The following is a 17,715-nucleotide window of genomic DNA, read 5'->3' on the forward strand; positions in this document are numbered from 1 at the left end:
ATCAGAATAACTCTCTAATGACTGAACATACACATCCACAAAAATCTAATTTTTCATGACAATTTTCCAAAACATGTCTGTGCTGAATCTAATTTTAATTCAACTGGTGCAAAGTATCATTGAAACAGCATCTTAAAAGATGCTCTACTATGCAAGACTCAGGTTAGAAATCCTCTTTCCCAAAGTTCATTCCTTTAGAACAACTTACCTATATAAATTCTTCTCTAACCATGTCACTTATGGATATTTCTTTTTAAGAAAATCTGCCTACAGCAGATTTCTTTGCTTCTTAATTCTCTCTGGAAATTAACTTTCATATAGAATGTTTCTAGATGATTGAGATACCTAGTTTGAAAGGTGTCTTTATGCATAAAGTGAATTATGAAGGTACAGGACCACGGAAGAGTGGGCCAGTTGAAGTTAGTTTTAAATTTCTAATATTAGAGAGTTGTTTTTGGTGAATAGATGGCTAATGTAAGTACTTCATGGATCTCAGCCATTTGTGATATGCCTCAAAATTTGGACTATTTGCAATAGATGCAATTGGTGAAAGAAGAGAACTTCTTTCCACCCATGGGACAGCCTTTGCTGAGGGATATGTATACATTTTTGGAAAATGTCTCAGTTAACCAATGGTGATCTCACAATAATTAAGCTACCATTCCTTTCTGGCTCAGAGTGAAGAATGAGATGGAAAATGGAGTAATGTATTTATTCATTTTAGTATACATTTGTCAATCTGGGCCAACAATCCAGGAGTTCATTTTTTAAGAAAAAAACACAGACAGCACTCCTATCATTTTGCAGGTGGCAATTATTTCCTTGGATCACTGAGGAAAAACTACATTAATTTAGACAAGGTGTAATATTTTGTTTTGAAAAAGTGGTACACATGGAATGCCTTCATATTGGTTCATTAAAAACACATGCTAACAACAACAACTTAATAAAAATAGCTGCTTCATTTCTTCCAAACATAGACATAAGACACAAGATTTTTCTTCTAGTAACATGTTTGTAAGAAGCATCAAATATTAGTCAGAGTCAACTTACTTTGCTGCCTCTCCTTCCAACAGTTATTTCGAATGTTTGACACATAATCCTCTTCCACACTCTTTTCTATCTTCTGTAAAGAGGCTCCTTTGTATTCATTTCTAAAGTCTTTGTTGACATAATAAATGACACCCAGGTTTTCTGTCTGCATTTTAATGGTCTGCCCTGTGCTCCTGTAAGAGAGGCATGTTTTGTTAGTCTGTATTTCAAATGCTCCCCTTAGTGAAAAGCAGCAGTAATTCACTATTTTCATCAAAATAAAACCTCTGCTTTTTCCATCTCAAAAATTAACTTTTGTAAGATATCTTTGTTTAATACACCTTATTCATTTATAAGATCATATAATAGCAAATTACACTGGAACCTAGCAAATTTAGAAAAAAAATAGGTCATTATGCCATAGTAATCAAACAACATTTCACTCTAAAATGTTTTCATAGAATCATAGAAGTAGGGTCGGAAGGGACCTTATAGATCTTCAAGTCCGACCCCCTGCCTGGGCAGGAGGAAAACTGGGCTCAATTGACCCCAGCCAGGCAGGCATCAAGCCGCTTCTTAAAGACCCCCAGGGTAGGAGCCAGCACCACTTCCCTTGGAAGTTGGTTCCAGATCCTAACCACCCTTACTGTGAAGTAGTTCTTATGGATGTCTAATCTAAACCTACTCTCCAACAACTTGTGGTCATTATTCCTTGTTATCCCGGGGGCGCCAGGGGAAACAAGGTCTCCCCCAAACCCTTCTGGTCCCCCCTAGTGAATTTATAGACAGTCACCAGGTCCCCCCCCTCAGCCTTCTTATGTGAAGGCTGAACAGGTTCAGGTCCCGTAGCCTCCCAACTCCTGACAAATTCCTCTGTCTGCTGATATTTTCTGGATTTAAGAGTCAAGGATTGTGGAAATAGGGTCACAGAGAGGTGTTTATTAAGCATCACAGCAGCTTAGTTTCAGAAGGAAACAGTATCTTTCCTGTCGAGCTCATGAAATCTGAAGCAGAATGAGAGAGAAGGATTTTTTCTTCTGTGGAAGTTAGGACCCTTCAGACAGTAGTGGCAAAAACGATAATCCATAGACAATTTATCTGCTGGGTGATTAGTCAATGATATCTTTCCTTAAGCCAACAGAACAAATTATAGATATTATTAGATATTTAATAGATACAGTTATAGCATCAATACTCCTTTTTGGACATTCTGGGGTAAAATACTGTTGTAGTAGACTTTGCTGCAAAGAGAATGAACAGAGAACTTGTGCCTTTATCACAGTTCAAAAAAGAATCTTCTGACCTGTATTTTTAAGAGGGGAACTTTCTGCAAAAACGTGTTAAATGCATACAAAGAAAGAAGAAAAGTTGATTAAAAGAAAATCATGCTTTCCTCTTGCTGAACAAATTTAAATCATCATTACTTACGATCTTGGGTATAAGGTGTAGGGAGGATTAGAAACCATCAACTGGCTCAATAAGGAGACAAGGATCAGTACAATAATAGGCATCAGCTGGATGAACATAGAGAAGCCTCCCTAATAGAGAAAACAGATAGATTTTAGCAGTTCATAACACGAGGACTGAGTGAACAGGCAATTTTTTTAGCAGTGCTCAGTTCTAACTAGGACAATTTTTCTTTAAACCTGAACAGCATCAATAAACCAGAAGTTGTTAGACCAACTCTGTCAGCCTACATAGTTGTGCATGCTGACAGGTATCCCGCCTCAGAGTCAATTGTAGTCTTTTTTTTTTTTTTTTTCTTTAAATCAGTATCACATCAGTGCCTAGTGGCCCTAGTCAGCATCAAGATCAAGGTCAGGCTCCGACTATGGTTGGCAGCACTGTCCACAAATGAGAGAGAGTCTTTTTCTCCAAAGCACTCAGTTTCAATATATACAACATTACTCTACCACAGCAATGTGAATACACCACCTCTCAGCATACAGCACTGATGTTTAAAGACACCAGTGGCCTCATCCAGAGATCTCTTAAGTCAACAGTTTTTTCGCTGACTTAAGACTCTAGATCAGGTCTACGTAGGTATCATATGTGTAACTAAAGTTCTCATTTACACATGGAGACATTTGGGAGCAGCTATAGTTTTTTTTAAAATATGAGCCTTACTTTAATATGAATTAGCTTACAAGTGTGGACAAACACAGAAAACAAGTGAGCAGAAATTTACTTCAGTAGGATGCAAACGACATACTTTTTTCTTCTCTCTTAAATGCTGCATCTTTTTCAAATCTGCTTATTTACAAGCACAACCAGACTGTCTCACATCAAGCCTGAAAAACATTTCACTTGCAAATGCAGGTCTTCCTACAGCATGCAAAGCTCCCCTGCAATCATACCATGCACATGACAACAGCTAACTTTCTCTCGCAGTAGATTTCAGTCAAAAAAATGTTCAAACGTACATCACCCCTCTCCTCTTCTCTTTCATGTCCACTCTGTCGGTGTTGGTTAGGATGACTGTATCCAGCCCGACCGTTAGAAAATGAATGTACGCTACCTAAGAAAACAGAGTGTAAGATCACCACCTAATTACACTTAAAATAGTGCACTTGTAAATTACTAAATACTTTGAATCGCATTAAATAAATCATGTTAAAAAAATACTTTGAATCATATTAAATAAAAGTCCGTCTTCTTTCTGTAAAGTCACCATAGTAACTGGAAAGTAACTAAAATTAAAATAATTTTAGTATTAACCACTACATAAAGAAAAATACATTGCTTACAGTAGTTTATGATAAATTGCTTTAATTACAGCCATAATAAAACATCAGAAAACATGCCCTTTAAGCATTATTGGATAAATACCTGTTGGAAACGCCCCCCCAAAGAACATGTTGAACAAATCCTCTGGAGTAATATCAGCTTCACAACCTCTGTGGAAGTTAAATCTACCATTGCCAGGGTGATTGCATACTTGCTCTTCACTGCCGGTAAGGTCATACTGCTTTCGTTTTTCTGGATTGCTCAACACAGCGTATGCATTTCCAATCTCTGGAATAAAGGAAAAAAAGAAGACAGCTCACAAATGAATGATAATAATGTTGTAATTTCAAAGTAAAAGATAATATAATGGACTTTCATATGCTTCTGAGAGGATACTGTGCTAGAACAGCATCCAGAAACAGCTGATCTTCTACCTTAGATTCCCTCCTGGTTGTCCACTAGCCCCTTCCTAGATTTTGTACACTTGTGTGATTTTGTATGCTTGTGTAAATATACTTAGATTATGTCCATATTTAAAAAGAATATCCTCCTTTTTTAAAAGAGGTTTTTCTCTCTTCTTCCAAAATTGACATTATTCATAATAGTTAACTCTAATGTAAACCCAAAAGGCAGGCAATTGCATAACTTGGCTTTCTCCAATAATTCTAACTACTATGTAGCCATTCCTCTCAATTTTATGGACGATACTAACATGCCCTACATTAAGATTTACATTCAACAAAAGAAAGAGGAATAGAAAATATTAACTATGCAGCATGATATGCTGCAAAATGTTAAAGTAACTTTAACTTCCAGAATTACCCAACTTAAATGCTTTATCTTGAAACATTAATGTTGTATAAAAAATAACCTTTTATTTAACTTCTCTGGTTTTGGAGTGGTGAAAGGAAAAAGCTCAGTAAGGCAGTCTGAAAATAATCAGTTTGAACAGCTTACAAGCTCTCCTGGTTTTACCCAGGCTCAAAAGTCCTTTAAATTCACTAAGTATTCCCAAGTATATCATGTATCCACGATGGACTGGATAATAGGGCTGCGTGAACCTTCAGTCGCTGATTTGATTCGGAGGAGATTCAGTCCAAATCGATGGCCGAACCTCTAAATTTGAATTGAATCAGGAGACCCTTTAATCTCTCCGAATCGAATCGGAGAGATTCGACATTTGGCCATAGACACAGCTTTAAATATTTTTTCTACATACCTCAAGGTACCAGGTGGCTCGTGAATGCTGAGATGCTGGGGTGGATGGAGCGTCCCATGGGAAACGCAGGGGAGTCCCAAGCACGCTTGGTGGCAGACCTGGAAGTGGACCAGAAGCATTTCCAATCCACTTCTGGGTCCGCATCCCCTTCCCCCCCCAGCTCGATGACTGGTGCCTCCTGGGTCTGGGGGGGGGGGGGGGGGGGGGGGGGGGGGGGGGGCATCCAGGTCCCCTCGCGGCTGATCGCCAAGCCAGACAGGCCACCGGGGGGGGGGAGCGGGGAGGGGGTGTCTGCTGCCGAGTATGCAGGCCCCCTGCCCCCCTACTCCTGTGGGACGTTCCGTCCGCCCCATCACTGCAGCATTCATGAGCTGTGTCTGGTACCTTGAGTTATGTAGAAAAAACATTTAAAGCTGTGTATATAGCTGAAATCGCTGATTCTCCGAATCAGTATTGAATCTTCAGATTCGGATTTGGCCGAATCGAATCAGGACAGCGATCCGAATCAACACATTGAATCACTGTCCCGATTTGGGCCGAATCCGAATTGAATATGGCTCATTTACAGTTATTCAGTTGGGGTGTGCGAAATTTACAGACCCTTTCACAGTAAGTCAGTAACACAACATTCAATCTGCTGCATTTTTAGTAATTAAAACAAAGTAATTAAACAAGAATTATCTTTAGTAAATTAAAACAATAATATCAAATCTTTTTAATACCATGACAATGGTACTACCTCTGGTCTGAAGGTTTAAATAGGTTTCTCCTCCTAAAACACACCCCCCTTCTCACAGAAAAAAATCCCAAAATCAAGAGACTGCTGACAAACACATTGCAACAATTTTGCCATAACAACCCAACTCCAAAAACTAAACAAATAATATTTTTAAAGGTTACATTCCAGTCACAAATTTAGTCTGTCTAAAACACTATTGCAAAATTTAACAATTTCAATTTATGGAAAAATCACATGGCTTGACTGAAGCAATTTTGTGTTTGGACTACAACATTTGTCTACATCAGTACATTGCCATATTGCACCTTTATTTGAGAACTAGACAGTGACTATATTAGTATATACTGCCTTCTCTGTCTGAAGAACTAGTATTAAAGGCATAAATAATGAGAGTTTGACTTTGAAAGTTAATAATTTAAGGTGCAATTAATTAGAAGGCAGATTTATTTTTAAACTAATTTATGTTTAATCTGATCATGATACATTTTAGAGAATAAGGCTATTAAGAGCTATTAAGGGAATTATTTGCTACTAACTTGGTTTTTATGAGTTATTTTCCATCTTAAAGCCTTTGGCTGCTTGTACATGCCACAGGGGTTTAATTCAGTTTAATTCTCCCTAAATTGAAGCGGTGGATTTTAAAAAACCTCGCTTCAATTTAAACTGAAGTAAACCCCTGTGGTGTGTACAAAAAGGTCAGGCCCGATCCTTACCTGCCTCACTGGCAGGAGGGGGGGAGGGCAAGCTGCTGGCAGGCCGAGCGGTTCCTGAGCTGCTGGGGGAGGGGAGGCAGCCCGGAGCTTCCCTCTGCAGTGGCGCCCCCCCCCCAGGGGGCACCTGTCTGAAGGCACCTGGCCCTGGCAGTCCCAGGGGGCATGACAGCCGTAGAGGGAAACACTAGGCCACTGCATAGCTCAGGTAGGTAGACAGGCTCCAGCAGGGGGGAGCCCAGATCCAGCCCATGGGCTGCATTTTGCCAACCCCTGCTTTAAGAGACTAGAAGTTCGGCACACATGTGTGTTCTGTTTGCTACCAGTCTAAACTATGCTACTTACAGAAAACTGTATAACTTAGATCAATTCTGCCTCAGGCTTTTTGAATGTCTGTACCTAGCCATAATGTCTTGAGTTAAGATCTGGTCAAAAGGCAGCTATAAAATTTGACCATTTTTGAAAAAAGGTGTTTTTGTCTGAAAAAAGTGAAACCACACACACACACACAATTTTAAGGAAAAGGAAACTTGGCATGCAACTGATTAAAAATTGCCCAATAACATAAAGTAGTTTTTTTAAAAGCTTCAACAAAAAGGGCACAGTCAAACTTATATTTTACATAACTCCATTGACTTCAGTGGCATTAAACCAATCTGGAATGTGCTGTGCAGAATGGCAAACAGTGCTTACAATGGAAAACAACATGTTTCTCTTTTATATACTCTAACACAGGGGTCAGCAACATTTTTGGGCAGAGTGCTGAAAACACATGCAACCTTGACTTGTAAGATACTGACATGCCAGGGGTGGATGGTGGGGGAGCCATGAGGGGGTCTGATCCTTGTTGTAGCAGCATAGCCCCCAGCCCCTGCCCTGATTGTCCACTCTGAAGCGTGCATAAGCCCACTGCCAGCAATAAGCCATACCAGGGCTCCATGGACCCCAGTGTAGCTGCTTGCAGCCTCTTGGCTGCCTGCCACAGCCTGCCCAGGCTCTGGGCAGGTCCCTGCCACCTGCCATGGAACCCACCCTGCTTGCATCAGGTGGTAAGGAGGCTGGCAAGCAGCTGCACCAGGGTCCACAGAGCCCTGACGTGGCTTCTTGCTGGCAGCAGGTGCACGTGCACCTTGAGGTGGACAGTGGGGAAGGGGCTGCACTGCCACAAGCAGCACTGGGCCCCTTGCAGCTCCCCTGCTGCCTGCCCAGAGGTACACAACATGCCAAACAAAATGCTTTCATGTGCCATACTCTGGCACGTGTGCCAGAGGTTGCCTATCCCTACTGTAATGTCTCTGATAAAGTAACATTGGATACTATAAACTTTTGTTATCTCATACAACAGTGCAAGTGATTCAGATATATCTCTTATTATGGTGTTCTTTCAAAACAGTTTTGTTTCTTGTAGAATTGTGACAGTCTATTCTCATTCATTGTTAACACCCCCCCATAAGCACCATTCCTTAGTTACATGGTCCTTCGGGCTACAAATGCCTGAGGTACACTAAGTACTGGTAAATATATAAACTTTGAAGGAACAGTATGAATATATCTTGCAAAATGTAAGATCATATTAAATTAGCCAACATAACTAAGAGTCAACTGAGTGTAAAATAGCATAAAAAGAAAGGTAATTGAGTTGTATTACTAAATATTACTTATGCTTTGCTGTTATATTTCAAGCAATCCTGAACTCACTGATTTCAAAAGTCCATATTGCCATATTCAACTTTCAAATACATGTTGAACTACCCCTGTCAAGGGTGTCAAACAAATCAGTTGGCGGGCCATATTCCCTGCCACCATTTAGGGGATTAATGCTACTACTTACACATCCCCTACACCCTCCAGGGCCATTGTAAATTCTAAAGGGGAAGAGAAAGCAGGGAAGAGGTAGGGGTAGAGTTTGTGGGGGAGAGCGTACCTACCTCAGATGGAAGCTACATTAACCTGTTAAGTGTTGGCTCTGGCAACAGTAGCTCTGAGAAGCCTTGTGAGTTGGATGACCCACCTCTGCAGGCCAGATTTGGCCTGGAGGCTGTATGTTTGACACCCTTGCCTTAGGTTATAGTAGACATTATGGCTGTTTACAGAGATTAAAAAAAAACCAACCAAACAAAAAAACTGCGCTTTACTTTAAACTTGGCATGCTCTTATGCCAAGCCCAGACCATGCCCAGAAGAGGCAATGCATTAACTCGACCCTGCTCACTCAATGTGTACATAGATCAGGTGCTTTAGTGGGCTTTCTTGGCACTTTTATCTAATAGCTGCTTGAATTGGCTTCAGATAAAAGTGACAAAAAGCCCTGCTGAAGCACCCCCGATCTATACAGATGTTGTGAAGCCAGGTTGAACTAACTCACTCCTTCTTCCAGTAAAGTACGGTGGAGGGGGCATTGTTTGTTTGTTTTTTAGCATCTGTAAGCACCCTATGTGATTATAAGGTCAGTCACTCTCTGAAAGGAAGTCATTATTTAAGGAACCTCTCTCAGCTATGTAACTTACCATGGACTTTCAATTTTACATACATAAGATTAATTCGTTATGTTTTAAAATATTCAGTTTTGCAAAACAGGTGGACCCTTTCTATTCTGATAGATTTTTCCATGTACAATGTTTAAAACAACCCAAACTTTTACTTTTGAAAGCTTCCGTTGCTCCAGGTGCATGGTTTTTGTCTGGATGAAATTTCAAAGCCAATTTTCGATAAGCCTTCTTTAGGTCTTCATCACCTGCATCTTTTGCAACTCCAAGTACTTCATAATAATTTTTACATTTCTTTATACTGTAAAAGAGTTAAAAAAAAGATTTCAAACCAAGAATATTTAAAGGCAATAGGAGGAAACAAAATACCCAAACTGTTAACTTGCTGCACAGACATCCAAATGCTTGGTATGCCATTTAAAAACAACAAAGGACTCTAGTCCAGAATTTCATTTGTAAACAGGGCATATTGTCACACAACAGATTACAGTGTACTATTAGATTATGGTAAATTCATAGATTACTTGCTTCTAATACTTTTTGATACATTTTACTCCTATTTAGACTACAGAGCAAATAATAATTGAGAAGAGGGCTTTAGATTCTATTTTGCTTTGGACAATTGCAACAGACTTATTTAATTTTCAATTGCAAAATGCTTTCCTGATAAAAAGTACATGAAACAGAAATTACCTGACTTGACTTTTCAGGACCAAGAGTCAGAAATAATATTTTTACTTTGTAAACAAATGTATATTTTCTATTAATGGTATCCAAATCTAAATGCCATACTACAGTCTCTCTTTGGCCTGGTCTATGCTGCGTCCAAGGCAAACCTGGAACTGGTGCCAAGAAACACAGTCACACCCATTTGCACTTCTTTGCACACACAAACCTGCAAATTAGGCAACCCAGACAGGGTAGAGCAGCCTGGGGTGCATGTCTGAAGGCTCAGGGCTGAGTGGTCATTAGCAGGGATCTTGGTTTCCCTGATAAAAAAACACCAAATTCACCACTAAAAATTTTTTTTAAAAAAAATCACAAGTTCTGTAATAAAAAATCCCAAATCCGTGATTAAAATTAAAGGCCCCCACACAGCTCCCCTGGCTACAGACCCAGGTCCACAACTCCCTGCCCCTACTCCCGCCTGCTATGGGCTTGGGCAGGGTGGCTCCCCGCCACTGCATGCAGTCCCAGGGGGCAGGGGATACCTGTGCCCCCCCGATCTGTACATGGGGCAGGAGCAGGCTGTGGGCTCAAGCTCCCGCCCTGTTTCCCCCCTGGGGGTCTCCACACCCCTGCAGGTATGACTTGACACAGTTGGGGACAGCTGGGCCATGTGGGGACTTTCTAGCTGCTGCAAGCACACCCCCTCCCCGCTGAGGGGTGCAGCCCCATGTTGCTGCCCTCATTGCAGCCCCATGAGCAGGAGGTGTGTCACCAAGGCAGTGCAGGACTTGCAGTGGCATGCAGCTTCTCTGCGCAGGCCCACTATTCCCTACCATCCTGCTTCACTGCTCCGGGGCCTCCAAAGCCCAGTGGGCATGACCCAGTGCAGCAGGGAGCAGAGGAGCCGTGCAGAGAACCTGCTCATTGCAAACCCTGTGCTGCCTACAAGGGGCTAAGTTGGGATTCCTGGGCTCCCACCTGGCTGCTGCTACTCTGACTGCTCCAGCTGCAACAGCAGCCAGTCTCTCCAGGCTCCTCCTCTGGCTCTGTGTTTTGGGCCCACTCCAGGGGTGGTGGGGCGCAGCATGCATAGCTCAGGCTGACACTGGGGCTTTGCAGTATGCAGTGCAATGGTATTGGTGGTGGGGCATCCATGTGGGAACATGCTGCAGTGATTCAGTTGGGGTCACTGCTGTGGTGGGGGGGGGTGCCCACATAGATACACACTTCAGTGCAGGGGAGTGAGGATGCTGCAGCAGGGAGTGTTCATACAGTTTGAGAATCCATAACCCCTCTGGTGCAGCTCGAGTGGTGTGTAGCCCCTGTTAGTGCAGCCTGCAGGGGTGTAGCCTCTGACCGCTTAAAAGCTGGACAGCCCTAGTAAAAAAGAATGAAGACCTAGGGTTTGGAAGAGCACAGCAAAACTGATATTTGGTTAACACTTGGAAAAAACCTGGGTGCAAGCAAGAAGAGTAAAGAAGTTCTTCCTTATGTCTAGCCTGAAACGGTCCTAGAGGATTTTGTGATGACAAGGTTGAATGGTCACAAACTCCTCCAGGACCATTTCAGACTGGACATAGGGAAGAACTTCTTTACTGTCCGTGCCCCCAAGGTCTGGAATTGTCTAACGTTGGAGGTGGTTCAATTACCTACTATGATTGCCTTTAAGAGAAATTTGGATGTTTATCTTGCTGGGATCCTATGCCCCTGCTGACTTCCTGCCCCTGGGGCAGGGGGCTGGACTCAAAGATCTTCTGAGGTCCCTTCCAGCTCTAATGTCTATGAAATCTATGAAGAAATGGGGAAAAAGGCTACCAGAGAAATGAAATGCAAAAGTTCCTAAGTATAGTACCTACTGACATCACCATTATGGACTCTGAGCATGTCTACATGCATCACTGATGACTCTGAAACTCATGTTAAGCTGGGGCCTGCTCACAAAAGTCAGAATACAAAATACTGATGCTAACTGCATCGTGCAAGAGGATGCAAGTTCATGGCTAAACCATCTGAGAAGAAATAATCTGGACTAGAGACTCTTCCAGTTTATCTTATAATATTCATGATGATTTCAAGCAGGCTCCGAGTTGTCTGATATGTAACCATGTGAAATGTCTATCCTTGATTAATTAGTATTGTAAATGTTTCTCCTGCAATTAACTCACATTACGTACAGGAAGAGTCATTCTCCATATATGATAGATGTCTCCTCCTGATTTACTTCCGTTTTGGCTAGTGGTTCTCTTGATTTTCCAAGGACACTCCCCAAAACCTTGCGTTTTTCCTGGTTGGTAATTAGTTTCTTGATATGTTCCAAACTTAGTAGAAACGGATAACCTCTTGTCACCGAAGAAGGTAATTCATTCAAATCAGAATTTTCTGATAACCAGTAATGAGCACTTTGATCAACAGGATTTTCCTGTCAATTACTGCTTGGGACACTCCCTTGATTTACACAACTCTCCAAGAATTCTTGGCAAGTGCTGGACTGAGGGTATACGAACAAAGTGAAACAGCTAACAGCATATGCTTCAAGAATGAAAGATCTCTCTGACAAGAACTGCTGCTGCGCCCCAGTTATCTCAAAAAGCTGGAAGAAACAGACTGTCTCTCTTGTTGCCTGTTTGGTGAGAAATCATCACCCTATAGCTAATTACTGGGCTTTGCTTTGGTTTGGGCTCATCTGACTTTGAATACTTGTAGTTAATAAAGCCTGTTTGTCACTCATTGAACGAGGCATCATGTCAATACCTAGGCTAGTCTAGAATCCTAGGTTTTTATTCGCTAACAGTCACTAATTTACACACAGATTTATGGGGACAAGCTCTACCAATACATGCATCTACACGATTTGAGACATGCTACTTTCTTAGTGGTACAGCTGTAGTGGAATCTAGGCTGTGTGTACACCAATCCTAATCTCCAAAATGGAAAGTGCAAAAGGGGAAACTGGACTCTGGCTGTCTAATGAAAAGAAGAAATTTTATACTGGAACGGCACTCCTACAGCCAAAAGAATGCCAACATTAGAAGACAGACCATGATGTCTTGTGTGGGACTGCTGCGTTCACAGATGGAAGAAGTGAAGGTTTAGTGGAGGGATCCCATTTTCTGTGTACAAGATGCAGAGACCATTTAAGAGAGCTATTTCAGGATATATTTGAGTAAAACAAAATACACAGTATGAACTCCCCATGATAAAAATATAGCCCACTGTAGAGATGACACTTGCTATACTCTAGTTAGGAGGTTTGTAAAGCTAATTAAAAATAATTACTGTGACACCAAAAAATAGAAACTATATATCTGGTTGTGCTTGTGAGCACAAGAGTTTGTTTCTTATTTTTAAGCTCAGCTTTTGGCAAGCTTTGTCCATCTGTACAGCTTACAGTCTCAAGAGGTTTATTAAATTTGGGAAATATGCCAGCTAGCCAATAATTCAACATTTAAAATAATTAGGCTAGAGAACACTTCAGATAACCATTTTTAGCTCAAACAAGAAATCATGACCTTCATTCTGAATTCAGTGTTTTTCTTTAAAATCTACAGTATCAGGATCACTTATGATGAACACACCTGCTGAATTTATTTTGATAAATGCATAGTTTGTGTTTTCTTGGTGTTAAAAATGCATTATTCAAAACATTTGAGCATACATCCAGAGTCTATCACCCTCCAAAATATCTTTCCAAATTAAGCTTTGAAAGACAGTTTATAAATTCTAACAAACCCTTGTGAAGTGCACAGGAGACAAAAGTGGAGGAAAAATAAAACAAAGAAACCAGAAAAACCCAAAGAAAGGGAATTACTACTAGGGCCCAACCTAGCCCCAAAAGCAGACAAGATGGCTTGGCATGGTGATCTCTTTCCAGAAGACATCCTGTTCAGCATGTTTCCTCTCCAACTGTAGCAAGCAGGATTCAGATATTGCCACAGCCAAAAACTGAAGCTAGCGCCTATTCATCATCATAAAGGAACTAGATCATCTGCCCTTCATATTGTCTAGTACTTTTAACTTAGCAAGAAACACCAACTCAAAGGCAAGCTTTGGAAGTTCTAGAGCTCTGCTGCCAAACTGAATAAAAGGTTTCAGAAAGCTGTTTCTCTGCATCAGGTTTTCTGTATTTAACTCATCAGTTACCATGCTGCCTTGCATATGCCTGTGAAATGTAGACGACTATGTTACTGCTAATACATTTCCCCCCAGAACTTTGTGAGTTTTCCCCCTGAGCAGTAATTAAGCTGAAGTATTGAGAACAGAAACATTTTCATAAGGCCCAGTAAGTTTTTCTATTCTGCTTTTATCTTGAAGCCTATCCACTGCAGCCTTAGGGTGCCTATACACAAGTGCAGAGACTGCTCCAACGCACTGTAATTACAGCATGCTGGAGCAGACTAGATTAATTGAGTCTTCTGGAGTGTAGTAATTACTGCACTCCAGCCAGCCTCCACGTCTCATGTATCAGCATTCTCACACTTCAAGATGTGGCAGGGATGCTTTAACTAAAGCTTGAACGAGTTTTAGTTCGTGTCCCTGACACCATTTTGAAGCACAGAGATGCTAATACATGAGACGCTGTGGCACTATAATTAGAGCAGCTCTTGGAGCTGCTCTAATTAAAGTGTCCCCCACTTTTCCCCCTCCCCAACACAACATGCAAAAGTGCTCTTACTTTCCAAATAGTTAAAAAGTGCTCTTACTTTCTAAATAGTTAAAAAAGTCATTATTTCTAACAGCCTAATAAAACATGTCCTGATTTCTTTGCTTTGGTTTTCCATTTTAGTCCATCTTGATCTCTCATTTCTCCATTTCCAGTTGATCATCTTTTTAACCCCATATTGAGAATGTAATGATGTATATTTTCTTTTGCTGAATTTGCAGCAGCAGATTAAATATATTTGGAATGGACTTCTGTGTGGCCAAATAATGTGTACTGTTTGTGGTTTGATTTTGATTTATAGAAATCTTGAGCCAATTGTTCTGACTTACTTCTAAACCTAAATAAAGTTAACTGATTCTTGTGAACTGCAAAAAGGGTACATTCTAATTCTAATTCTGTTGGGAAGACAATGTCAATAAGAACGTTCTTACTGTAACAGTTTGGCATTTTAAATTAAAATAGAGAGAACCCTCTCTCAGCCTTCCCCTTCCAAGCAGTATTCCAACAAACACTTAGCAAGAAACCATCGCAGGTCTAGCACACTTCTAATCACAGCACGAATTTTTCAAGTATCAAATGGCCGATTTGCAGTTTGTACTAAGGATGTTGATGATGAGGATGATTATTCTAATACTAGCCAATTGTCTGTCATAAATGATAGGCCTGTGCAAGTCGGCAGCAATCTGGCTTCGGATCCGGCCGCTTCGGATAGCAGTGATCCGATCCAGAACTCTGGACCGGGTTTCCGCCTCGATCTGGCTGAAGCAGCTCTGAAGTTGCAGAGCCGCCTCGGAGATCCAGCCATAGGGTATAATGGGGGAATCAATGAAATATCTACAACTTTGTTTTATTGTCCGATTTGGATGAAACGTGCAAGGATAGTAGCCTCTGCTGAGAGCATGAAACCTGCCGAGTTTCAAGAAGATCGGTGCAGGGGCTTGGGGGGAACTGCACTTCAAGCTGCAGACAAGTAAAACTCATGCCGTGGGTGACACTGCGTGTGTTAAGGCGCAGCGGGGTGAAGGCCATGACACCTGCCAGCTGTCTAGGAGATCGGTGCAGGGGGGCTTTGGGGCCCTGCACCCCTAGCTGCTGACAGACAAAACTCGTGCCACGAGTGCTCGTGGGACTGACTGTGTCCGTCTTGGGACAGTTGATTGCATTGATTCTTTTCTCTCCTTAGTCTGGTTTTGTAGGTGCTAAATGATGGCAAGTAACTGGCTACATTAGCTACATCCTGTGTATTGAGCTGGTTCCTGAGTGAATCATGATTGATTGGTAACTGGTAACACAGTAGCTTAGCAGCCAGGCCTGCAGTAGTGTCTCCCTGCTCCAAGACAGACCACCCCTGCAGCTTTCACCCCACCGCCCCCTAACACACACAGCGTCACCCATGGCACGAGTTTTGCTTGTCTGTAGCTTGAGGAGCAGTTCCCCCCAAACCCCTACACTGATCTTGAAACTCGACAGGCTTTGTGGCCTCAGTAAGAGCTACCACCCCTGCAGTTTTGACCCCCCTGTAGTGTAACACAGACATGACAGTTTTGCTTTCAAGAATTTGAGGTGCAGTTCCCCCAACCCCCCTACACCAACCTTCTTGAAACTTGGCAGGCTTCGTGCTCTTTGCAGAGTCTACCACCCCTGAAAATTTCATCCAAATCGGACAAAAAACAACAGTTATAGATATTTTATTGTTTCCCCATTATACCCTATGGCCGGATCTCTGAGGCGGCTCCGAAGCTCTTCGGGAACTCCAAACTCCTTCGGGAAACCAAACAAGGCCAGCACTTTGACCTGGATGTGCTGCTTCGGACCCTGAAGCGTCCGAAGCTTCTCTGGATCCGAAGCTCTGTCTGAAGCCTCGCACAGCCCTAATAAATGACGGAGCATTTCAGGGAGAGCTTACATGCCCCCCCCCCCCCCCCCCCCCCCCTCACCCTTTGGGGATGGCCATGTAAACCAGGGGTGGGCAATTATTTTGGGTGGGGGGCCACTTACTGAGTTTTGGCAAGCTGTTGAAGGCCGCATGGGTAGCTCTACCCCTTGGGAGGTGCCCCACGCCCTGGTTGCCATCTTGTGACTGGAAGTCCCGCCCCCTAACCCTGACCTTTGCCACCAGAAGTCTGTCCCCTTGCCCCCAGAAGTACTCCTTTCAGCAAGGGGTTGTGCCATCTTGGAACCAGAAAAATACCAAATTATATTCTCAAAAAGAAACATCTACAGCATTCATTAACTTGATTTCAAAAAATATTTTTGTCCTGATTTACATGCGTCTGTGTAGTGTACAGAGGTGACTGCACAATAGTTTAAAATTAAGTCTTACTCTTGTATGTTGTGGGGGGTGGATATAGGTTTGTGGGGGGCTGTGGGTGTGTGGGTATGTTGGGTGAGGGAGCTTGTGGGTGTGCATGTGGATATGTGGGGTGTGGGTGGGTTTGGGGTTTGTCGGGGTCTCTGTGTGGGAGGGAGGGTGCCTGGGCTGCGTGAAGGGGTGTGGATGTGGGGCTGTGTGTACGGCAATACGAGGCAAGTGTGGGTACATGTGTATGGTGGGGTGTGCGTGTGGGACACATCCTATGAACACACACACACCCCCACGCACTCTGCCCCTGGCTGCACACACCCTCCCCCTACGTACTCTACCCTGGCTGCACACACACACCCACCCTCCTACTCTGCCCCTGGCTCCACACACAACACACACCCACACCACATACCCCCACAACACACACACACACACACACACACACCCCCTACCAGCAGCTCCGCGCTCCCCGCTCTGGCAATGCAGCCAGGCCACATGGTACCAACAGTACTGGCAGCAGGGGGTGCAATTGTTGGGGGTGGGGCAGGCTGGGCTGCTCAGTCCTGCTGAGGCTCCTCCTGGGTCCTACTGCCCCTGACTCTTATCAGCTTTGACAGGAGCCGGGGCAAGTCAATACAGTTTTAAAGCCTAAGAGCTCCCTCCACCTCCGGTTCCCTGCCTGAGGGGTGGGGCCCATGCAGCCAATTGCCACCCGCCCTCTCCGGGGCGCATGCATAGTTGGCCCCCAGCATTACAAATGGATAGACACACAGACAGAAGTACTAAGCTCACATGCTCCCTCACCCAACATACCCCACACACCCACAGCCCCCCACAAACCTATACCCACCCCCCACAATATACAAGAGTAAAACTTGATTTTAAGCTATTATATACAATCACCTCTGTACACTACACAAACGCAAGTAAATCGGGACAAAAATATTTCTGAAATCAAATTAATGAATGCTGTACGTTTCCTTTTGAGAATATGATTTGGTATTTTTCTGGCTCCAAGAAAGCACAACCCCTTGCTGAAAGGAGTACTTCCAGGGGCAAGGGGACAGACTTCTGGTGGCAAAGGTTAGAGGGCAGGACTTCTGGTTACAAGATGGCAACTGGGGGGGTAGGGCACCTGCCAAGGGGAAGAGCTACCCATGCAGCCTTCA

The 17,715-nt window shown here is 42.8% G+C and overlaps 1 protein-coding gene across 1 annotated transcript in view; it reads right to left on the minus strand.

Moving 5' to 3' along the window:
• Positions 1–17,715, minus strand: part of DNAJB14 (DnaJ heat shock protein family (Hsp40) member B14) — a 33,122-nt gene that overhangs the window by 2,129 nt on the left and 13,278 nt on the right. Inside the window, exons 3-7 of the mRNA XM_006264501.4 lie at positions 9,068–9,213; positions 3,862–4,047; positions 3,456–3,550; positions 2,461–2,570; positions 1,054–1,226 (exon numbers count right to left, since the gene is read on the minus strand). Of these exons, the coding sequence (XP_006264563.1) occupies positions 1,054–1,226; positions 2,461–2,570; positions 3,456–3,550; positions 3,862–4,047; positions 9,068–9,213 (710 nt within the window). The remainder of the gene's footprint in view (positions 1–1,053; positions 1,227–2,460; positions 2,571–3,455; positions 3,551–3,861; positions 4,048–9,067; positions 9,214–17,715) is intronic.

The sequence above is a fragment of the Alligator mississippiensis genome, chromosome 2, assembly GCF_030867095.1.
Source record: "Alligator mississippiensis isolate rAllMis1 chromosome 2, rAllMis1, whole genome shotgun sequence".
Lineage (NCBI taxonomy): Eukaryota > Metazoa > Chordata > Crocodylia > Alligatoridae > Alligator > Alligator mississippiensis.